At 34.5% G+C, this 25,069-nt stretch overlaps 1 protein-coding gene across 1 annotated transcript in view; it reads left to right on the top strand.

Moving 5' to 3' along the window:
• The window catches only part of LOC149963356 (ATP-binding cassette sub-family C member 1-like), a 29,773-nt gene extending 7,779 nt beyond the window's left edge, over positions 1-21,994 (top strand). Inside the window, exons 7-17 of the mRNA XM_090166393.1 lie at positions 948-1,097; positions 2,489-2,663; positions 4,073-4,327; positions 4,626-4,829; positions 15,925-16,071; positions 16,138-16,234; positions 17,337-17,524; positions 18,437-18,613; positions 19,566-19,726; positions 20,209-20,435; positions 21,914-21,994. Coding sequence (XP_090022519.1) covers positions 948-1,097; positions 2,489-2,663; positions 4,073-4,327; positions 4,626-4,829; positions 15,925-16,071; positions 16,138-16,234; positions 17,337-17,524; positions 18,437-18,613; positions 19,566-19,697 — 1,525 coding nt within the window. The 3' untranslated portion in view covers positions 19,698-19,726; positions 20,209-20,435; positions 21,914-21,994. The remainder of the gene's footprint in view (positions 1-947; positions 1,098-2,488; positions 2,664-4,072; positions 4,328-4,625; positions 4,830-15,924; positions 16,072-16,137; positions 16,235-17,336; positions 17,525-18,436; positions 18,614-19,565; positions 19,727-20,208; positions 20,436-21,913) is intronic.
• Positions 21,995-25,069: the final 3,075 nt, after the last annotated feature.

Genomic DNA, 25,069 nt, shown 5'->3' with positions numbered 1-25,069 from the left:
GATGACGACCGAACTATTCATTGTATTGGCGTAACAGTTTGCATTGAAAATAGGAATTTCTAGAAGTTTCACTCAATTCTAGTTAAGTGCATGACGTTTAAAAAGTTTATTTTTCTTGTTTAATCATGAAGTTGATGTTTACAATGTAACAATTCCTCGTGGATATAGAAACTTTACATTTTTCATGATTTTAATCCGAAGGAGGGTGGCGGAGTTGTGAGCGTTTTCACCTCGTAGCAAGAGGAACCGGGTTTGATCCCAGCTTGTGGCACTGGGTGAAAAATCTTAACCACTCTTTCCGCAATGAGTTTGAAAGTTCTCTCCCCGCTGACTTAAGGGGTTTCTCCCGAGTTCTTCGATTTCCCCTTTGCATAAAACTTGAAGAGGTTAACGGTAATAGTCATAGCTGCACGGCCCGAGTTGGCCTCGGGCACAATTTTTACCCACACGTTTAAGGGCTCGTCTCTGACTCAATTTACGGAAAAATATTGTACAAGCTCAGCTCAGACTCAGTTAAAACGACAGGGTGTGAAACGGCTCGTCTAATAGTTAGTGTAGGGAGCTGTTGGATCGCGTGGCATAAAGGGCAGGCCACCACCCTCCTACGAATTACCACTCGACCACCTTAGGCCTAAGTCATCCAGCTATTTTTAAGGCCATTAATTCAGGTTGCAGGGTTAAAGGCATTATAAGTCGCTTGATGACTTGGGCCAAATGCATAAATAAATTGAAACGTAATAATATATTTCAAAATCTGCAATTGCAACAACCCGGAGTCCTTTTTCACAGCTTTACAGGTGAATTGAAACAACGTACAAGGTTAGGGTTTAACTCTGCCACAGTTAAGCACTCGTATCCTAACAACTGTTTGAAAATCGGAGCGTGGTTTCTAAAGTAGAAGATTTCATAGAATAGCAACGCTTGACTGATAATGTTTTTATTAACAGTGCAGATGAAAGAGAAGAACTAAAAAATTATGCATCAATTTCGAACATAGAAAGCGCTCTATTGAAGGCGTTTGGGCCATCGTTGTTATTTATTGCTTTTGTACAAATATGCGCTGATATTCTTACTTTCATCTTACCATTAATTATCAAGTAGGTTTTTGTTATATTAAATTGCATTATATTTTATTTTATAAATTTACTATCATTATATATTTCAGCATTTCAATGCATTTTATTATGTTACTTTAATGCTCTGGCGTTTCTTTTAAGTACGGATATATATACCAAGCTCTACAGCCCATACATTTTATTAGTTTCATAAAAATTCAATCGCCATGTAACAATTTCATTATTAATTGCATTGGGCTGAAAGTAGGATTTCTAGTATTTAGAATTAATTTTTCTTTAAAATCCAATTTCAGGTTTAAACATTTAAAAAACAAAATAATTTAAATATGAGATTAACTGAAAAAGTTCAATTGAGAAAATTCTAAGCTATTTTGACAATCCCTTAGCAGCAACGTAAAGTACCTTTTCAATACCCATTATTCTTACTATCCTTGCCAGAGAAACCTTTTCGTGATCCTAATATAATCATTGAAATAATTTGAATGGCATATATAATATAATCACACTTCCAAAGTAATAAATTCATAATTACGTGCATTGGACCGCGGAACATAATGCCATAAACCAAAAATGGGATCAAATTTACCCTATCTTTATATTATTTTATTAAATCAATTAAAAATAAGCCAACATAAGAGGAATTGGTTCTGTTGCATTCTGAAGGCAATAGTGAAATAGAAAAACTGCAATATTGAAGTTCTTTAAACACTGTTTACCTGAATTTGGTTTTGGCTAATTTGAAAATATCTTTTATTTTTAACTCTAATCCAAATTGAAGAAATTTAATAAACAACCCTTAAAACGTGAAATCTATTAGGGTCAGAACCTAACCGAATAGGCTGGATACGGAGCGAAAAATGCGTGATTTAAGAAACTCTACCATAAACAGTGAAAATTGTTTTATATAAAGAAAAATAAAATAAATTACAAAGTAACCACTTGTTCGCCACCATTACTGTTCACTATTGCGAGACTCGTAGGTAAGATAAGTTGTGATTGTATATGCTGTTATAATACCGCAAACCTACCTAATCCTTCCGTCATCATACATTACTGTTATAATTTCCAGTTGCTGGCCGATTAGGTTCACTTATTTTTTACATGTATTAAAAACAAACGATATTAAAATGGAATATTTACTTTGTCACACTGATTTGGGTATTCAATTGTTTTTAAAACAATTTCGAAAAATGTTATTTCATGAAAAAATATTAAATCTTCAATTTGTTATGAATATCGAGATGAAACAAAATGTTTTTCTTTGCCCTAACTGTGAAACAAATATGATGAACACAAACTACCTCATACAATGTTGTTTGTTGTGGTATTTTTTTAATGGGCTATAAACGTTTTGACGCGAAATATTTTTATAGCAAATGTTAAGAAAATAATAGGACTGTTTTACGTTCTAGATGGCTCATTGAATTCGCCTCATCTGATTCACCAATGTGGCATGGGATACTTTTCGTCATTCTTCTCACTATTATATCTTTCATAAGAAATGCAATATCCGAATATAGATATAAACTTGCTTATACAATAGCATCCAGATTACGATCCTCAACTGTCAGTGCTCTATATAAAAAGGTAAGCAAAACATGCCATTTGTAACCAAGAACACCTATCCACGGGAGCCAGTGTGGGAATCAGAAAAGAAAGATGCATTTCCCAAGAAACTCTCCGAAGCTGAGATCCTCAACTGTCTGGCTCTCTCAGACCTTGTTTTGGAAATTTGTTAAAATATAAAACCAAAGTTTTCTTTTCATTTCATAATAAGGCTATTTTAGATCAAACCAAAAATGTCGCGCAACGTGGGACAGGTCTCCAACAGCGTTGAAATTTGAGTCTCAATCAACCAACTGGCGATGTAATAGATTAATTTTCCTAAGCTTCGATTTCATGGTCGATTAATAGGGGAGACGATCGATTAGCCTAAGCAAAAACTAGAAACGTTAAGTGGATTTCGTTTACACTTCTTAACTTTTCCGCTTTATCTTCGGCTTTGCTAATTTTATGAAATATGGTTTCGCCTGGCATATTGGCGGTATTTCAATTACTTGAGGTGAAACAAAATCGAGCCGATTACAACAAGATAGCGATAATTGTTGAGTATATATAGCAGGCCATATTTACCGCGACCCAATTGGATATTTAAGTGATAAAATGTGAAGCAAAAAAGTAAGACCTGTTCATTCCATAAAAATAAGAAAACTTAGCAGAAATTAAAAAGCAAAGTCGGTTGCGCAGAAACTATGCTTCATATCTATAAAAATGGAGAAATAGTACGGCTTTTATTCAACCTGATTGAACGTCCAATGGCACACAAAGCCCAGAGTCTCAATTCTATTTATATTTAGTTCCATTCCATCCACCACTTTTATGTATGTCCTGCGGTAGTTGTAATCACTATCCCTAATTCCTATTTGCTCTCAAGTTCTGCATTGTTGTTTTGAAAGGTGACAAAATAAAACTGTAGTCGGTTCCGATTTCAATATCACCTAGATTGAATCTTCTTTGGCTAACCAATGAGACTCAATATAAGGTAATTGATTGATTTTAGTGTGAAGAAAGTAATTCAATTATTTTAAATATAAGCGTATCAGTCAACATTTCGGAAAATAGTAAGTTGCATAAAACCCATTGATAAAAAAGTCGATACATTTTTGGAACATTACATATCATATTGGTAAGACAAAGCTAAATTTATTAAGCTCTTACAATTGTTTGTCAGAAAACGATAATAATTTTTTTTATAAAGGACCCTAGTCAATTACTCTAAGCAACTAAAAACCTTGCAAAGTTAAAATCCCATTTGAATGGGATATTAATCAACGCAAGTTTTTAAAAATGGGCCAACAGTTTCACTTTACTTTAAATGTCTGTACGCCTACAGAAAAATTAACTGTGTTTCGTAAGGAAACTAATCACTAGATTTTGGGATAATTTCAATAACGTTCAATTCATTTTTAAATGTGTTAATTATTTTTGGTTTCTAGTGTTTGAGACTGTCTCATAAAAGTCGAGGTGAATTTGCCAGCGGCACCATCCTAAACTGCATGTCAGTCGACTCAGGACGATTTCGGGTTTTGGCTTTTTCTTACCATCTAATAATCTGTTATCCCGTTACAATTGTAATCGCTTCCTATCTTCTGTGGACATTATTGGGAGTTTCAGCCTTTGTTGGGATAATTATATTCGTTTTATCTGTGCCATTCCTTCAACTTCTAGCGAAAATGTCCAAAGAATACCAAGTAATCATATGTGCTTTGAATTTTACTACAATAACCAGATCAGTGTATGATATTTTCGTCAATCTACCTTAGTTAACCAAATATTTTGTTATTTTGGCCAAATGTATACAATTATTTCGTGCATTACCAACTGCGATACGTCTGTAAGACTAAGTTTACTTTTGTGAGAAAAGTGAGTTCCAATAAGTTGTATTTAATAGGGCAAAATATAAGCAGATATGAAATAAGTAAATTATTAGAACGTCTGAAAAAACGTTATGAATAAAAATATTAATAATCTTTCTTATACTATATTTAGCTCCATGTGATAAATTTAAAAGACAAGCGAATAAAACTGATAAGTGAGATTTTGAACGGAGTTCGTGTTCTGAAGATGTACGCTTGGGAGAAGTCGTTTCAGGCAAAAGTTGATGAGCTCAGGGATCAAGAAGTGAAACTTATGAGGAAAGCAGCCGTTTTAGAAGCTATAAGTCTACGCGTTATTTTTATTACTCCCTATTTGGTAAGTAGATATTGACCTACAGATAACACTATTCAGCTAGGCTTGTACATAAGGCCCCATCTTAGGCTGAAGTCATCTAGTGACTTTTATTGCCTTCAATGCGTAGGAGGGTAGTGCCAAGCCCTTCAATGCGTAGGAGGGTAGTGCCAAGCCCTTCATTGCACGCCAGCTCACACATCCCTAAACTATAAGTAATCGTTAAAAATATGAAGGCAGATTTAAGAGAGCGGGATAAGTTGGGACCTATAAGTTATCTGATATTTATTATATTTATGATGCAGATATATATATTTGGGAAAATTTTGTATAATGTTTATTTAATTTTATTTCATAAATGTTTGAAAATTTATGGCAATTTTCTTCACCTTTTCGTAAATTGATTTACAAATTTATCTGACGAAAAAATATATATTATAAATGATATATAAATATATATATTTAAATTAATAATATATATTATACATATTATGCATATTATACATATTATACATATTATGCATATTATTTATATTATTTATATTACATATATTACATATATATATTACATATATTATATATAATATATATAGTATATATGTTCAAGGTCGATTATACGTCCAGTCGCGGTAGTACACAGTATTAGTTGTATATTTTTCGTTGACGGGTATTTAGACGCGATGCTTAGCAATACGCTCGACTTTCGTTTTTTCGCACAACAACCTTGGCCATTACCACTACATTGAAAGGCTTATAAATCAAGCTTTACCTTCGCATCAGATAGATTTGTTGGTTTTGAATTCATGTTGGAGTAGCTTTTGTTTGCAAGTCATCTTATATACGTACGCTATACATAAGCCGTAACATGGTAAATTAAATTCTTAAGTGATGTCTGGAGACGAACACCTATTGATTTAGTGCCGTTAACCCTACTTAGACTTATTTTTATTAATTGTGATAGTAACTTACATACTTCGTATTGGTTCATTAAAAAGCTCATCAAGCGATTAAGTTAACTTAATTGGCGTTATTTCCTTTATTTTTTATTTAAAGCGAAATTAAACTTATTTGATCCTGAAATGCGATAGTCGCGCGCTTTTTACGGAAGCATAGCTTACTCATCTAAAATTTCAATCACTATTTTTGTGGTGAAATATTTTAAGCCTTTAAAAACCTGGAAAAATAATTTTGAAACATATAATTAGACATAAATGCTTTAAAGTTCACGTAAATTTTCTTATTTAAATGAAAGCCTTTTTTTATTTAACGTCATCGATATCGTCAATCTTTCGAATTATGGTTCGTTATTCAAGAACGGAGTGTACCGAATCTTTTGCCCTTTACTTTGAACAAGGTGGCCGAAATCCAATTTGAGTGTTTGAGTTTTTTCAAGTGCGACATCCAAACCGAAGGTCTAAATACGGTAAATCGAGCTGTCAGTCACTTTCAACAGTTTGATAATGTAGAACCTAGGATTCGTGGATGGGACCAGACTAAATTTGGCTTTGATAACACTGTTCTTGCATATCCTTAAAGAAGCTGAGTGATCGCGAGTAACGATTTATCTTGCAATCAAAACCGTATTTGGAAAATTTCACGCTAATATAGGTAACATCCATACAGAGCTACGCTTCACTAAAGGCGGATTTATGAAGATTTTGAAAGACGTTACGGCTTCTTCAACTTGCTGCTCAATGCGGTGAACGACGATCCCCAATTTACGAGCCATGTTCAGAACATAATGTTCTCTACACCGATGAATGTTCTAATTCTAAAGATGAACCTTTCAACTAGGGTCCGGCAAACCTTTAAAATTAACATTAAAATAAACGGTTAACTATGATTCACCGCTAAAACCGTAATTTTTATCGTTTATTTATTCTTTTGATATAGAAAAGGTAATGTTTTGAGAGATAATTCTTTGAAATATATATTTAAAAACTAGTAATTCCCTTATTATTTAGTACTTTAACATTTATAAACCGGAATTTTTAAAGCCACAATTTCTTAACCAAATATTTAATAATTGTTTTAATTATTATATTACACTGCAGTTAATGAATTTCAAGTTGTTGTTTTAAAATCGGATTTTGAGTAAATATAAGGACTTGGCGATCGGTTAACGGTTAGATATAAATAAACAGATATCATATTTGTAAAACATTAATATTTTAAAACCAAATAAATCCTTTAAGAGATAGAACGTTAGCTTAAATTGAGGTCGCACCGTAATAAATAATTTTATTAGATATCGGAAACTCAAGCAATGAAGCTTTGTCCACTTCCCATTGCCCGCGACCCGTTGCCCACTTCCTATTGCCCGCGACCCGTTGCCCACTTCCTATTGCCCGTGACCAGTTTCTTTCAACCCTTTGCCCGCCCCCCATTGCCCGTGACCCATTGCTTAGTTTCTTAAGAAGAAACGCCCCAGCCCAGCGGCTCCAAGATTTATTATTTTTTGAGTTTTTCGAAAACAATTAAATTGTTCTTTTAGGATCATATTTGTGCCGGGCCCCATTGGAATCGCCTGCCCCCTTTCTGCTCGGCCATGATTTTTGAACTCAATGATGATACGGAAGTGGGTGCAAATATAGGAAGAAACGACGGGGTGCTAGAAAAACAATAATGATCAAAATCTTAAATAAGAATGTTTAAATATCAAAGGGTGAGGTAGGCTTAGAATGCCGTGAAACGAAGTAACTGATTTAATGAAAAGTAATAACTTTGCTTGATCGAAAATCATATAAGAGACTTAGAGAAATGTTGTGATAGTAAATAACCCAATAACTTGCTTCTAAGGTGGGGTGGCGGAGTGGTTAGCTTAGAAGGAAGAGGAGCCTTTTTCGATCCCAGTTTGTGGCACTGGGTGAAAACTCGGAACTTCTCCTTCTTCGTAGAGTTTGCAAGTTCTCTCACCACTGGTTAAAGGGGTTTCCCACGAGTTCTTCGGTTTCCCTTTCCATAAAAACTTGTCGAGGTTAACGGTAATAGATAAATGTAGGGAGCTGTTGGCTAGCGTAGCATGTTTAGTTTGTGATAGAAATGTTGTGATAGTAAATAACCCAATAACTCGCTACTATCACAACATTTCTATCACAAACTATTAGTGATTAAAAAGATATTCAGAATCAGAATATCTTATAAATCATCATCATTATATCGTAAACATATTGGTAGCATATACAACTTATTAAATAGCCCTTAATCTCTCTATTTCCACTCCAGCTTCGTAGCTTGTATATGTATTTACATCATCTTCAGGAAAGTTCTTTCGTATGGCAAGAATTGTGCAAAGTGGGACAGCGTTGCGAATACCTCTCTATAGCTTCTGAAAAATGAGATGTGTATACGTTCGATAAGCTGTATAACGATTTGTTCTATAATATAAAATATAATTAGTTAAAGTAACATGTAAATTTGAATATAAAATTACCTACCTGTTTGTAAAATTTTCAGGTAATTGTCTTTGACGAGCGTGCAAATAGCTCCTATATGAGGCTCTCAAAGCACGCTTTTATTGGCACATTAACTTATAATCAATGTCATTAGTTACACACTGAGCTGGTTCAGCTCCATCAGATTCATTTTAGTAGTCAATAACCTTCTCAATTTGTTTGCCACAGATGAACCCTCTCCTTACATAAATATCTCTTAGGCCAACCCATTCAGGGACATTTCCCGCAAGTGCAGTTTTTTGATTTCCTCTAAATTGATTTGAATTTGGGCATTACCAACTATCACATTTCTTCATTGTTTTTCTATTTCCCTGAGTTCTTCTTCTGTATATTCCGGTTCCACTTCATAGGGATTTACACGAAGCATTTAAGATTTATGAAATATAATTGCAAAAAATTAGAGAGAGACTGTTAGTCCTAGGCGTAAGAAACACAGCAGACGATTTATAATCTAGTATTTTTATTGGCCAGTCTAAAACAATCTCCCGCCCACGATTGAGGAGTCTGTGAGTCATGTGACCACAAAGAGAGAATCACGTTGAAAATACAGCATGTACAACGGTAAGCCTGCTTTTATCTCTATTCGGATAGAGCAAGAGAGAGTAAGCTCTATAGTTTCAGCGTTAATGAATTTAAATTAATTTATAACTAATTATTAAGGTTTGTTAAAAAATTTCTTAACTAGTATTTTCTGCTTAAGAGTGTAAATTATAGTTTTAGCGCTAGAAAACTTGGAACCAAACTTTTCCTTTAAGAATATGAAACCCTGGTTGACGTTTTACTTCAAAAATGCGTAAAATTTACCACACGTTGCTGTTTTTTTCTGTTATAAACGCAAGCGCTAGTATATAAAACAACTAATTATTATTTAGCTTTCAAAACATTTTTTAAAATCGCACAAGATTCATTTTAGTTTTAAATATAATAATATCCGATAGAAATATTTTGATATATTCTTTTGTATAAGTAGCACCCCACGCAAAATGCTATATTAATTACAACCCTTGTTCATCGTGTGCTTAATAATTTGAAACCAAGTTAAAAGTTCACTTTCCTTTGGTTTTCCCTATAGCTCTAAACTACCAAGGCTCGAGCTAAACATGATTAACTAGAGCTGTAATCATTTCTGATATTTCGATTAAGAGTTTCTATTGAAATTTGAAATTATTTTGTCAAAGTTTTTGTTATTATAAATATTTCTATCAAGAATTGATTAATAAAATATTTGAAAATTTTTAATTAGGCTTGAACCAATGTGATAATGGTTTGATCCGTAAAATGTTTGATGAAATTTTAAGGTTGTGAATAGGTTCTGTACTAAATACGTTTGATAACTAGAATTACGGCAAACACTGGGATTTTACCGTATTAAATATGTCTGGAATGAAGGTTAAATAAACAGCAATACTCTGTAAATATAACTTTATCTTGCTGTATTTTTAAACAGCAGTGTCCATTAAATTTAACAGGAAGCATGACAATAAAGAAAACAGTCATAGAGTTGGTTGTGAAATTAACAGCATTCTGCTGGCATCTATGCTGACCGCAGATTACTGCAAAATTTACAATAATATTTTTCTGTGACCTAATTATACGTGTCAATTCTAAAGACGAGACTCAAAAGGTTCGTCGCTGAAAACACCATCGTCGGTGAATTACAAAATGGCTTTCGTCAAGATCAATAATATCTACATATTGATTCAAATGATCGAGATTGCGCGCCTGGAAAATCGCCCCCTTTATCTGGCTACCTTTTATTTGAGAAGGACTTCCGTGAAAAACTGTGGGAAACCATGATCCAGTTTGGAATCACCAAACCATTTGTTCAGCACATCAAAATCCTCTACGACGACTTCCAGTGTCGATAGAGGTTTAGCATTTCGTCGACCGAATTCATTAGAAGTGCCTTAGGCTTGAGGGAGGGGTGTTCTTTTCCGCCTTTGCTCTTGCGGTATATCTTCGCCACCCCCTCCTACGCATTGTAACCCTGCCACCTGAATTAATGGCTTTAAAAGTCGCTTGATGACTTAGGCCTATGGTGCTGCCTTGGGTATTAGCCTAGCTGATTATTATTATTGATTATTATTAACCTATTGGGACGGAACGTACAGTTCCGCGTTTCGCGCGAAAATGTTGTTTATTCCGTGACAGAACGCTCAACAAAGAATTGGAAGTACGCCTTTAAATCGTACTCGAGTTTAGAGACATTCTCGATGAAACCTAAGCCAGATCGAGAGCCGATTTATAATATCGACCGAAAAAGTTATCTTTTCTTCTAGGCCAAAACGGGCGCTCTTTCCACACTGATATTTTAGGAGCTGAACCCGAGTGCTCATTGTGCGCGTCGTCGGTACAAGATGTGTTTCACCTCGTGATAGTTTGCCCCGCATTGATGAAATCTCACTTTCCAATAGAATTGGATCGTACGAGCGATGTTGAATTCCAGGAGCGCTTTGGTTTTCATTGGGAGTCAGAGTTAGACTGGGCTCGGATAAATTCTACCTTAAACATTTTGTTCGAATGGGATAAAGCCCGCGCCAAGAAAACACGCTTGAATGAATCAATAGCGCGGATTTGCCATTTGCGAGGAATTTCATGATTAAAATATTCATTATGAAGCCTTTTTTCCTTGACAAAAGGGTTATTTCTGGCAGATAATTTTTAACATTACCTTGTTAACCATCCAGCTGCACTGCTGGTCTATGTTTAATAACCGGTGGTGCTGTAAATATAAATTTTTTTCATGTTTTGCTTAGTTGAAATATCTTGAGTTGAATTAGTCACTAGAAAATATATCGCCAGTCAAACGGCGACTCGTAACTTCTCAGCTCTAATGTAAAGATCGTAGTGAAATAGCCATTTACTGACTAGTTACACAACTATAGCTTGTGCTTTAGCCAGTACTATGTCCATAGTTTCAAGTTTACGTATTCTAAGTATTGGGGCCTAACGGCGCTGCGCACTCAAGTGCTGGGGGCGCACGGTGCCACCCCAACCCCATTCTATAAAAAGTGATGGGCCGTCTATAACGCCACCTAGAGGACAGTACCAAGCCTTACGCATCAAATATTGTCCAACCCGATATTAACCCAACCAAAATTATTCTAACCTAACCTAACCTAACCAAGCACTTTTACCACTTAAATAACCTTTTTTGCCCGCTAAGAAACACACAGTGCCATTTAAAGGTGTATTTTTGTGGCAGGCACTAAAATTAAATTGCTATCTGCGCAAGTGGAAAACTGCGCATATGAAATATGCGCAAATGCAAAACGCATTAATGGCAAAATGCGGAAATGAGATACTGCGCGAATGAAAACTGCGCAAATGGAAAACTGCGAAATTGCATATTCGGTTATGGGAATTGCTCAAATGGGAACTGCGCAGTTGGCCCATTACCAATTGTTTTTATTATGTGAAATATCAAAAGCTAGTTAAGGACTAAAACGAAGCTAGACAACAACCTTGATCAGAAGTGTCTATTTCTATGATAAAATTAACTAGGGATTTGTGGGTGTGAGCTCGTAGTCTTCTGGTCAACCATTAGAGCGGGCGATAAAATTTCGATAGAAAAAACGTAAGAGACGTGACAAAAAAACCAAAATTAACGAGCTATCTTTTACAATGGATTTTAGTTCAATTGTTCAACAGACATAAAGTAGCAGCGAAGTTAGTAATGTATGTATATTGAAATAAAACAAAACATACAAGCAGTAGAAGGTAGGTTAGCATTGCCAACGACGTTGTGCGGGAAATTAGAAAAATGGTTTGGTAAATATGAACGCTTATGAAATACGTCTCCAGTGTATATAATGATTATCGGTCTGATATATTTGCTTCACTGACTTCGGGGTAAGATTTTACTATGAGTGTTAACACCAGTAGAGGGCGCAATTTGGTCATATTAATACATTTTGATATTCCGTAGGGTACACGAAGATACAATTATATATGTAGACAAAACTAATGAGTTTTTTTATTATATTATAGAGTGTTTAAAATTTAAACGGATTTTTCATGTGTTTTTAAAGCATTTTTTAGATTTTAGACCAAAGTAGACGAATATTGGGATATATCGTAGGTTTCATAGGTTTTTGACCTAAAAAATCGATTTCAACTATGGTGCTTTATCGTTCTGCGGCTTGTTCTCTTTTATATATAACACATTATCCCACGAAACTATGCACCGTCTCTGGGCCTCTAGGCCAAGAGGACATGTTGGATCTGTTACGCTCTCGAGTGCTTCGACGGCTGTTCTTCTCAGCGGTAAATGTAGTATCTGTCACGTTGCAGAACGCGTCCACAGCCGTTTTGTTAAAGATTATTTCACCAAGTTAAGCTTATATCAGTTTACTATTGGGGAGATTTTAGCTGGTTAGGTTAGGTTAGGTTGGGTTGGGGAGGCGCCGCCAATAAGGGGAACAATAGAAAACATCATTTTAAAATAATAAACTTATATCATATTTGAGAAAAATATTTATCATCAAATATTTTATGTTATTGGCGAAAATATCTCTAAGTGGCAGCCATTTGCAATCTTGGTTATTGCCAAACATGGACAAGTAACAATACTCTAATAAGTATTGTGCCACAAATTTACTGTCCTTGGATGAGTTAATGTTGCATTTTGCCCAGCGATTGTTAATTCCCGCAGAACAAGCCGCAGAACGATAAGGCACCATAGTCGAAATTGATTTTGTAGGTCAAAAACCAATGAGACCAACGATATCTCCCAATATTCGTCTACTTTGGCCTAAAATCTAGCAAATGATCAAACAATTGCACGTGCATCACGTGCTCTACGTGCTCAAAACGCCAAAAACCAAATTATTGAGGTACTAATAATATAAATATTAACAAAATCAAGTCTAAAATATTGGTACTCTCGTCAAGTACCCGTTTGTACCCTGAATTTTCATTTTACAGGAAATTGAGAAACAAAAACGCCATCTAGGGGGGGGGGGGCACTCATAGTAGTAAAATCATACCGACTTCGGTTGAAACCGAAAAAATGTTACCAATAACCAATCTTCCTTCAATTTTGAAATGCTCCCACAATAAACAACGCTTTTTTAACACATCATGGAGCTTTACCTTCTGCCATGATATAAGTCTTCAGATACTAATCATGAAAGGTTAACATGTTTATTGGCTGCCGTATCAACTACGGAACAGAGCAGCTCCTTTTGGAACACAACAACGTGAAATAGACTCGATTAACACGGGTGTATAGTTTTCGTCGTTAACGGACCCAAACAAGTCGGTCAAGACCGTAATATTGCCTCTCCTCGGAGTGGATTTATTCGGCTTACAACAATATAACTACGCTTAATCAACAATGTTACAACGGCGATAAATTTTATTTTTAGAAAAATAAGAAAGTGGGCCGTAAATTTAAAAATTGAACCTATTATTGTTACTAAGTAGAAACAGTAGCACAGGCTAAAGGCGTTTTTTAACCATAACCTCTTATTGTAATAACAGGATACCGTGTACGTGATTTACTATGGAAAATTCTATTTAAATCTTTAACTAAAAATTCCTTATAAGAATTTAATAATTTTTATTTCTCTTAAAAATACAAAATTGTTATAACAAAATTTACTTATGAAAATATTTTCGAGTCAGAGTTATGTGAGTATATTTTTAGATTTAAAAAAAATCAATTATAGCAAAAATATAAACTAACTCAATCGATCATCCTTCAAAGCAAAAATAACCCATAAACAAATATATAGTAATAACTCAATCGATCAGTCTTCAAAGCAAAAATATACCATGGAAGATATATAATAATAACCCAATCTATCAGGCTTCAGAGCAAAAATAACGAATAATAAAATATAAACTTACTTAATCTATCAGGCTTCAATGCAAAAAGAACCGGAAGAAAAATATAACGCAATCAAGCCACAAACTACTTCAAATATTTTAGACACTAAGCAATAGAAAATGTAATTATATCAAAAAGTACAACAAATTACCATTAACAAATTAAAATTTTCGACGTTACTAGAATGCAACCAGATAAATTTTAGAACACGATGCATACACTTTAAAACCTCCTCTAACACTGGACGACTTCGCGGGGGGGGGGGGGAGGTTAAAAACAAAGAATAATATGAAACAGGAACAAACCTATGATACAGAAAAATAGACAAAAAACAACGTTATCACGATCAGTAAAATAACATAAGACCCTTCCTTTGCCTGAAACACAAATTCTTACTATATTACAAAAAAGCGTATCCAGAAAAAAAACCTACTGATAACAAATAACGAGTGAAGAAAACGACATTGATAACATCAAAAGTAACATACGACCCAAAAGTGTGTCAGAACTGTAGAGTAATTAATGAGAATTTGTCCTAAAGTAAAAAAGGGAAACGAACAACCGTCATAACACAAACTCAACATTGACACCCTACACATAAACATTACAATAACGAAATATCCAATCAAACTGAGTTAAAACTGTTACGACGGTGAGCGTTTACCAAAAACAATATCCAAACCAAACACAACCGCAAATTAATCCGCTAACGCTCACCGTCGCACGGTGGTTTTGCCAACCCTTTGACTTCGTTCCATAATTCCTACATGTAGCAACTGCGAACGCAAAGAGTCCTAGCAACTACGTACTAAATGATCAAGCTTTGAACGGAAAATGTGAACGTGGTCGCAGGACAGACACACACACGCGGTGATTCTATAACCCCTCCTAGTGGACATAGTAAAAACCATTGTCTATTGAATAAAATAAACTTAAAATGGAAAACCACGCAATTGCATATGCGCTAATGGGAACTGCGCAAATGAGAACTGCGCAATTTAACCAATCCACGCAAATGATAAATCCGCGCAAATGAGTAAACTGCGCAAACAGAAAACAGCGCAAATGGACAACGTGCAAAGGGAAAACTGCGGATATGGGAAACTGTGCAATTGCATATGCGCTATTGGGAACTGCGCCAATCAGAACTGAGCAATTGGACCTTTAACGTAAAGCCTATATCCAAATCATTACTCGCTTTCAAGAACCTCTTTGACTCAAAACTTAAAAACAATTATTTGATGTTAGTGTTTGATACTTATCATAATGTCAAAAGCCTACTTAATAAAAAATAAATAGTGATTAAAAATTTTAATTGACCTAACAAATTCATGTGTTTTTATTTTAGCTATAGATGCATTGAAATAAGAATGAATTAAATCTCCTTGAACACACTACCCTAAAGTTGTATGAATCTCTCCCTAAATACAAACATGTATAAGGTTTCAAAATTATATCGATAATAACACAATGTTGGGAAAACATAAAGGTCAAAGTTAATTTTTATTATACTTCATGATGTGAATCCGTATTATCAGAAATCAATGAGTTCATCGGTTCCTAATTTCTTAACCAAAACAATAAGCAATATGATTTAATCATGTGAGCTTTATGAATTATTGCTTGTGTTAATATTGAAAACAGCTAGCATGCTTGTAAAATAACCCCGGGTGGGCTTTTATTTTGTATAATAGTCTTATTTTTATCGAGAGATTTAGCTAAAAATTCGATAATAAATGTATATGGAGGTACCTCAGTAACTTTGAATGAAAACGATAAAGCTATTTACAAAGTTATATTTTTCTCTAATTGTAAACAACATATTTTGCAGGGAACGTTTCTATCTTTCACGATGTTCGTTTTGTTGGATGATGATAATGTCTTGTCACCTTCAATTGCCTTTACAGCTTTGCAAATATTTTCCGCCATCACTGCAAATTCTATATATTTGCCAAATTTGTTCAATGAACTTTCAATGGTAAACCTCATTCTTGAGTACTTTTTATTATGTTTAAAATATTAATTTATTGGCTTTCCTTTTTAGTTGAGGGTGTCATTCAAACGGATTAACAGAGTTCTTAACGGCAATGAAATTAAATCCTACGTTCAAACTGGCCATTCAAAACATAAAAAGACCACTGGTACCAGAATTGTTATCTTTCCATTTATAATTGTTTTTATATTAAGAGATTCTAGCATGGTTACAGAAAATAGTGAGATAATATGTAATGTTACAAACGTTGTTACTACCTTCAGCTTAGTTGTTAAAACTTAGATGCCAAAAATTGAAATTTTAGAAGTGAGGTTTGTCTAAGCTAGTAAATTTGTTGATTAAAGTAATTCAAGTCGTACATATAAATAATTACTAATAAGATCAGAAAAAGCAAAGAGTTTACCCTATTGAAAATATACAATAATTTGAAGTCAGAAAGTGGTTAACAACGAAAAAAACCGATACCAACATACAAAATGTATAAATCTGCGTCTTGTGCAAGTTAGGCTTAACGTCTCGATTTAATTCGTCTACTTGGTAGGCGTTAGATTTAATCTCAAGGGTATGAAAATGGCCGTTTTCCAAATATTTGTCATAATTCACTGCAAAATGTTTTGGTTGTAGATAATCAGAAGGGGCGCAAAAAGTGTGGCATCTGTTTCTTTAATTAGTCTGGGATGCATTTCGTTAGGTCCTGGTTTGACTTTGCGAGTAACTCTCCAAAAATAGAGTAGGATAGTCCCAAGTACAAAGTATCGAGTTCTTCATCCAAAACAAGGACTGTTTCGTGATGCGATTCGGTAGAAGAAAGTTAATGATAATATGGTTTTATACAAAAATATTATTAAACCAGAAATAATACTCCCATTAAAATACCGTCTTAGTCACACAGGGATTTAATTTTTCACGCTTTATCGAAAAATAAGTTAAATTCATATTTTTTATACTTGTATATAAAGAAGCTGAAATTGTTGCTGATGAATTAAAATTACTCCTTCACCTTAACTTAACTTCTTACAAGTTTTTCAGATCATTTAAAAGAAAACAGCTCTATTTCGAAATGGATTTAGTTTCAAAATCATGATTATTAGTTAACATGTTCGATTTAGCCGAATTCTAGGAGATAAAGTGATGTGCCTATTATTTAAAAGCGTATTTTCGTAACAAATTTTCCCTTTGTTAGTGTGAAACAGGGTAAATGGGTTTTAATTAATAGCTTTGATTATGCGCTATTTACTGTTTTTTTTAAGCAATCGAATTCATTGATGGATATTTCACTTGGGATTCTTCGTACGAGCCCGTTGTCCATGGAATAAGTCTGGAATTTGAAAAAGGAATTTTGGCTGCTGTTGTAGGAAAAGTCGGATCTGGGAAATCCTCTCTGTTGTCGTCTGTTCTTGGCGAAACGGAAAAATGCCGCGGAGAGATCACAGTTAACGTAAGATTCAAAATCCGATTATTTGTTACTTGATGGTCATTCCCTGACAAAATGTCATACACTTTCACCGCAATCTCATTCGATTTTATTCAGAATTATTTTATTTAATCACTATTCCTTTCTGTTTTGCCTGCCACTATCAACGGCACAATTACATCGCGATAAGTTATTTTTCGGCTTTAGACTATAGCTGCTTGAGTGTGCCACAAAGTGGCCTCATGTTATTTGAACGGAATATCCATGCTATAGGTTCGACCCGTAACTAACGCAACATTCCAACGTTTCGTTTTCGTTGGCTGGAAAAGCGGGTTAAAATAAGATTGGTGGGTAGCGTGAGGGTATTGGTGTAATAAGTCTCAAATGTGGTTTTGGTGGTGATTTATTCTATCCCCTATGAAGTGAGCCTAGTCGATTAAAAGAATTCCTTGGGTAAAACGCAACCTTTCAACAAACATCTGGAAAATCCGTTAGCGTTGTAGTAAAATCAAAAATCATGTTAATAACGAAGGTTCTGAGGTATTTATTATGTTGTAACATGTAGCTATGAAATGCACGATTAGCCGTCTTTGTGTGCCACGTAATGCCTGGTGTTTCATTTACCATTTAAAACTTTTCAATTTAAAATAGAGTTTAACTCGAGTAAAACCAAATGACGAAGGCTTTAGTTTTTGATATATTTAAGTTAAATCACTTTGCGTGGAGCTCGCGAACGGAACCAGTTAATTGGTAAATCCACGGGCATTTTAATTCAGTTCAACCGTCGAATTTCCCCTTTAACTCATCCCGTAGAGTTCCTTGGTACTTTATTCATTTATAATATGGTACAGATATGGTTTAAAATAGTGAAAATTTGTTATTTTACTGTGTGTCACTTCCCATTGTATATGTATTGGTTGAATATCGATACCGTAGGGAACTGTGGCTTATTGTCCTCAACAAGCTTGGATTCAGAATGCATCTTTGAAGGACAACATTTTGTTTCACCGCGAGATGGACCGAGAAAAGTACGAGACAATTATTGAGGCGTGCGCTTTGGAGGAAGACATCAACATTCTACCAGCTTTCGACGAAACTGAAATTGGCGAAAAAGTAATTTCATTCCATTTGTGTTAACAATTCTTTTCAACATTGCATTGAGTGATTTAATTAATTTTTTAATTTAACATGAAATTAATTGTCATTATAATTATAGTAACTCTCAAAGTTCTAAGTTAGTTTTTGAAGTTTCTGAGTTCTTTAGAGTTAAAAAGAATCAAATTTGGTATAAGTTTAAATTACGTTACATCAAATCTGACAATCTCTTTGTAATATAATTTTGACCAAGGCTATTGAATAGGACCGTACCACATAAACAATTTATATATATATATATATATATATATATATATATGTGATTGTGTGCGGCATTATATTATACGGCGTTTACTCGACAGATGGCAGTTAATTTTATTTATAATATATAAACTATATCTGTCAAAAGACCACACATATTTGTTGAAATATTACAATGTTAGGCCTACAAATTTTTTATTTCATGGTTTAATTTCCGGATAAAGTTTTTTGGCCAAAATTTTACGTTTAAATCACCTGGCCAATTACTTGCATAAATAATTTTCATTTTGTTAAATAAGTGCGTAATTTAACTTTCAATATACGCCACTGATATCAATAAATTATTCGCTAATATCGTAGATGAAATAAGCGAATTTGAATCATTACAGGATTTGAAACAAAAAGGAATCTTAAGTTCAATGTATTACCTTTTGATTCACAGCGACCGCCAAATCATTAAAAAAAAGTGCAGAAAAAAATAAATGCTAATTTTGTATTGACTTTTGAAATAATACGTCAATTTAAAATCAATTGTAGCTTCTCAAAATTAATAAAAAAAATTATAAATTATTAGAATATCGGCATATTATCTTTGATTTAAAGTATGTTCACTTTGGTGATATCGGTATAATATTAATTTTCAAAATCAAACAGCTTAACTCTACAGAAATCGTTTGAAATTTTTGTTAATCTTTAAATATATTTGTAGGGAATTAACCTTAGTGGGGGCCAAAAGCAACGTGTGAGCTTAGCCAGAGCCATTTACTTGGATCGAGACATCTACTTGTTGGACGATCCTTTGGGTTCGGTAGACACCAACACCATTTATTCGAGAGGGTGATTGGACCTAATGGACTACTTAAAAATAAAGTAAGCTACTAATCTTTCTGGTTTTTTAACGTTAAGGCTCTTATTGAAGACACCTTTCACACACTGAATATGTTTCAATCCCTGATACACCTGAGGAAAAAAATACGTCATTCTGAAGCTAAAATTCCTTAGTGATTAAACTTTGTAAGCTCTTAAAAACTTATTTATCATAGCAGAGTCGACTCTCGTGGTTTTGTCAAGTGAAAAGCAACTTTAACAATTGATATTTTCATCAAATTAGCCCTAGCTTAAGAAATTAGGAATAGCTAAGAATAATGCCGAGTCGATGACCTCCGAAGATAGGGGTATTTTCAGAATACCCACTTCCGAAACTAAGCATTATTTTGGATAATGACTAAGATTATCAGCACCTGTGTAAAACGACAACTTGTTGTGTAAAATTTCATTATGATGAATTTATCAATGATAACATGAGTGATTAAACTTCCAAGAAATATTTTAATTTTTATTACTTGTTTTAGACGAGAATAGTGATAACCCACAATCTGTCTCTTCTTCCGCATTTCGATGTTGTTTACGTGATGGATAATGGTATAATTGAAGGCAAAGGGACATACGAAGAATTGCTCGATAAAGAGGGTCCGTTCAAAGATCTCTTAAATGAGTTAAACAAAGAAGAAATTAAAAACAAAGGGGTAGTTCAGAAAGAAAAATCGAAAGCTGCCAAAACGAAATATACTTCAAAAAGGTAAGTCGAATAATCTATTATCTAGTTATAAGACTACTGAAATCTTGAACGTTTTCCCGCAAATCCCTTAAAAGTAGGCCTTCTGCTACATTTTCTTATTCAGAAAAAACCTAAGAAAATGATCGTCGACCTCGTCCCCTCAACAAATAAGGTCCTAGGGCGAATTATTCGGTTGACCGATCTTATATGTCCAATGGACCTTTCACCTGACTCTTACATGTTGTTGGGCCGACTTTAAATTCTTAACTCAATTTCAAACTTAAAAATGGATGGAATTTATCATCTTTTTGTCAAAAAGGCAAGCTTATTGAAATAAATCTTGCCATCGAAAATTTCTGATTGAGTAACTCTCAAGTTGCCAGCATATGACCGTCTTTGAACTGATACCATTTATAAATCTTCAACCCAGAAGTAATTTTCATTTACTGTCATTTCTTAACCAATTTACCTGCATAAATGTTAACTGCTCAACTCAAGCGCTTTTTAAAAAGTAAAAAAATTCGGACGGAATATTTGAATTTTTTCGTAACAGTATAATTTAAGAGATAAATTATTAAAATTAAATTAATATTAAAATTTTTGATTAAATATTTTCAAAGATTTTGGCCTCTAAAGGGCAAAAGTAAGGTCAGATGTCAGCCGGCTGCTCTTTGCAAAATACTTTATATTCCGCCCTTAACAACTACCAACAAACGATAGCGACTGAATTTTTTTCTGTAAATTGTTTTAATGATAAAAGAACTAAGACAACAATGACGTTGTTTGAGGTGTTTCAATTCTAAAACATTTATCCCTGATATTTCTAAACTTTGAAAATTCTACTACAAAAATGGTATAAACAATTATATTTGTTTGATGCAAATGTTCATTTTCATATGTTGAACTAAGTTACGCTAGTCAAAGAATGAGATCCCACACCTAATTTTCAAAGTTTTTGGCCTAACCATTTTTACCTTATAACTTACATGATGCAAAGGTTACAGCATCCTGAAAAAATCCTGAGGGTTTCCCAGTTGTTACTCTACAATTCGAAAGAGAACAGAGTTGTGAAAGGATTTTTTGTATTGTGTTTCGTATCTTTTAAAACAGTCCAATAATGGTTAAGTATCACAACTGTTATAATATTTTGATAATCTCTAGATAATTTTGTAATCCAAAAATTCCATATTAGATTCATAGTTTCTGTGGTCTCACAATCTTAATTTTGCAATTAATTTTGCAGATAATTGTTCAGTTTTTCTAACAGCGTCATTTTTAAGATTTGTGTGCATATGTAATGGCTAATAAGTCGCCATTGTTCTGAAAAAAAAAAAACAATAAAAACATGGTAGCTGTTAGGGTGATAAAGAAATGTTATCAAGAACATTGATCCGTAGACCGCAACACGCTGAAATCAACTCGGCATTTAATCTGAAATACATTATTTTTACGTAATATTTACCTGATTTAAAAAAAATAATATTAACTTGTAAATTCAGGGAAGAAAATTTGGAAAAAAATTGTGATGATATCGTTGGAAAAAAGATAATTTCAGAGGCAAAAAATAATCAAATAAAAAGGGTAAGTATTTGGTTAACATTATGCACCCATCATTTATTTCTTAAACATTTTACTTCTCTCACTACATAAATTTTCTGCTACATTTAAATAATCGTGAAACATTTGAGCAGAATACTTTTTTTATGATGACAAATCAATTAGTTAGTTAAAATAAAGGATGTTGCAAAATTGGTGGAAGGACCGAGCGTCTGCGGGTTCTACGCGTTATTTTAAGACGAAAATGTTCTATGGCATTTGTTCGATTAAGCCACCGTTTCGAAGTTACGAAACGATTGATGTATGGACGACCCCTTAAATTAAACTAACTTTTAATACTTAATTAATTTAAATAAGCAATTTCATTCATAAGAAACAGCACGCGGAAAAAATAAAAATCTTTTGTGATGAAGAGTTCATTTATTTTAAGAATGAACAAGGCGTACGACGGCCAGAATACACACAATCCTTCTAATGTGTTAAGTTTGTTTGAGCTATTCACAGTAACCTGCAACGCCGGTATCGCAACCAATATATATCCACGGTCACACATAATTGTATTTACACTTATTTGTTACTTCTAGTCCTACTTTGAAAGCATCGAAGATTCCTTCGAGCAGTGTCTTTCTAATTTTTTACTTCTGATCACACTTATTTGGTACTTCTGGTCATACGTTGCAAGCATGGCGTACTGCTCCGATAAGTGTCACACTTATTTGCTACTACAGGTCATAAGTTGTAAGCATAGCGTATTACTCCGATAAGTGTCACACTTATTTGTTACTTCAGGTCATACGTGGTTAGTATAGCGTATTACTCCGATAAGTGTCACATTTATTTTATACTTTTGGTCATATTAGAACGGTCTCCGATAAAAGACACACTTATTTGTTACTTCAGGTCATACGTGGCAAGCATGGCGTACTGCTCCGATAAGTGTCACACTTATTTGTTACTTTGGGTCATATAAGAACGGCCTTGAAAAATGTCAGAGATAAATTCGCGTATAGTCTCAATAACCACGCGTATTTCCAATGTTGGAAGTTGAGGGGGTACGTATACGCTGACCAAAAAACCTTACTTAGAATTAAAATTTACCAACGTTATGGCAATTCTAGGTTATATGGAAACCACAGCTATTCAAAAATATAACTTTCATGAAAGTCGGACTTAAATTAAGGGACGTTATGTAGATTTTTAGGTTAAAGTATAAACACACGAAAATTGGGGTCCCGTAAATTACCCGGAAAACTATACTTAAATTTAATATTTACCTATCCAATTATATTTTTTAAAGGTTATCGGACCTAATTTTAAATAAAATATCTACAACATAAAGCGAAACCACCGAAAATAGTAAATTGGGCAAATGCCCAACTTCTAGGGCTCCAATTTGAAAACTTTATGAATGGTATAATAGGAAATACCATTGACTCTTCTAACCGTTGAAGAGATATGCGCGACACGGCGGCATCGGCATCGGCTATACTTGAGACTAACACACACAAATCCTTAAGATTATGTGTAAAAAACAACATGAGTTTATTTATAGCCACGTCGTGAAATGTTTGTTTTAGAAAAAATGGAATCCAAATTAATCCTATTAATTCAAGGTTTAATTTTCAAGCGCTTGCTCTTTTTTGTTACCTTGAAATTAGATTTGATAATTTAGTTGGGTTTAGTAAAGCCGATTTCCGTTTGTTTTCGACAAGATTACGTTTTAGCCAGTGTTGGGTAAAATTCTTTACTCTCGGTATTTAAAATAAAATACTAAATACTCCTACGATAAAGTATTAAAAATAAAATACTAAATACTCCTAGGATAAAGTTCTTAAAATAAAATACTTTTTAAATACTCATAGCGTATAGTTTTAAAAATAAATAAACATAAATTTAGGATTTTAATATACTAAATACTCAAAATACTTTAATTTGTTGAAGGGCTGAAAAAATGCTTTAGTACTTAAAAGGGATATAGTGAACAGGTTAATCTAATTTATCAAAATATGCTTCAACGACACCACCGGCGATAAGCGGAATGTTTCACAAGTTTGTGGCGTAGAATATGACTTACGCGTAATTCTTCCGCTTTCGGCTTTGGGTCCACATTAAGCCGAAGTGCGCCAGGGGGCAATATCTACCTGAGCGCCCATTCGGCCCGCAAGGGGTTAAAGTATGCAATAACTGGTGGCTTAACAGGGGTGTCGGGGTCTGGCTCTTGCAACCCATCACGGGTGGTGGCGCACTGGGAGATGTTAGCTCCGTTCAAATGGTCCTATCTCCCCCTCCAACTTCGGTCAGGTGTGGGCTGGTAACTGAGCTTCGGCTCGGGCTAACGGAGAGGGTCCGGGCAAAAAGGCCGCCTCGGCGTATTGAGTAGCCTGCTGTGGGGCGGTGGGCCTCCGTATGAGGGCCCGGCGACCCCATCTTCCGGCCTTTTGGAGTCCCACCGGGATATCCGGTGCCAGCTGTGCCGGGTTATGCGGGCTGCTGTGTGCCCGTTGTTCCCTTTAGGAGTTCTCTCCAAAGGGCTTGGCTCTCCACCTTCGTAGGTGGGTGGTGGCAGAGCATCCGCTCTTAATCCCACTGCTGTGTGCGAAGTGGCGGGCTGGTCGTCCCATTTGTTTTACCTTCTGCTGGGTTGAGTGGCTTGCGTCGACGGTGTGACCATCAGTAGTGTGGTTCTGCTACCCATGCTTGTTTTGTCACCTGTTCGGACTGTGGACGCTGTCGTAGGGTATTCTGATGATAGGCCTCCGATGGTGTGGTTTTGATCTTACCGGTCCATTGGGCTATAAACTCTGACACATGAGCGCCCATTCAATTTGCCATCGAGCCTTCAAAACGATTTAAAAGTTATCATCATTTGCACCTCTCCCCCTTAACACTCCTCTATTTCAAGTATCATATTCGGCGCCCCTATTTGCGTGGGGCTCTGGCCAATTTCCCCCTCTGCCCCCCTTAATCCGGCCCTGTGCGGCTTCATGGGGTTTTGTCGCACGACGTGGACAATTTAGTTGTATGGAGACTATTTGATGGATAAATTATTTGTTCAAAATACAAGAAAAAATACATTTCTTTAAAAGTATTTAAAATAA

Source organism: Leiobunum rupestre, chromosome 1, assembly GCF_980474605.1.
Source record: "Leiobunum rupestre chromosome 1, qqLeiRupe1.1.hap1, whole genome shotgun sequence".
NCBI classification, from domain to species: Eukaryota; Metazoa; Arthropoda; class Arachnida; order Opiliones; family Sclerosomatidae; genus Leiobunum; species Leiobunum rupestre.
This window is presented reverse-complemented; position numbering and strand designations above follow the sequence as displayed.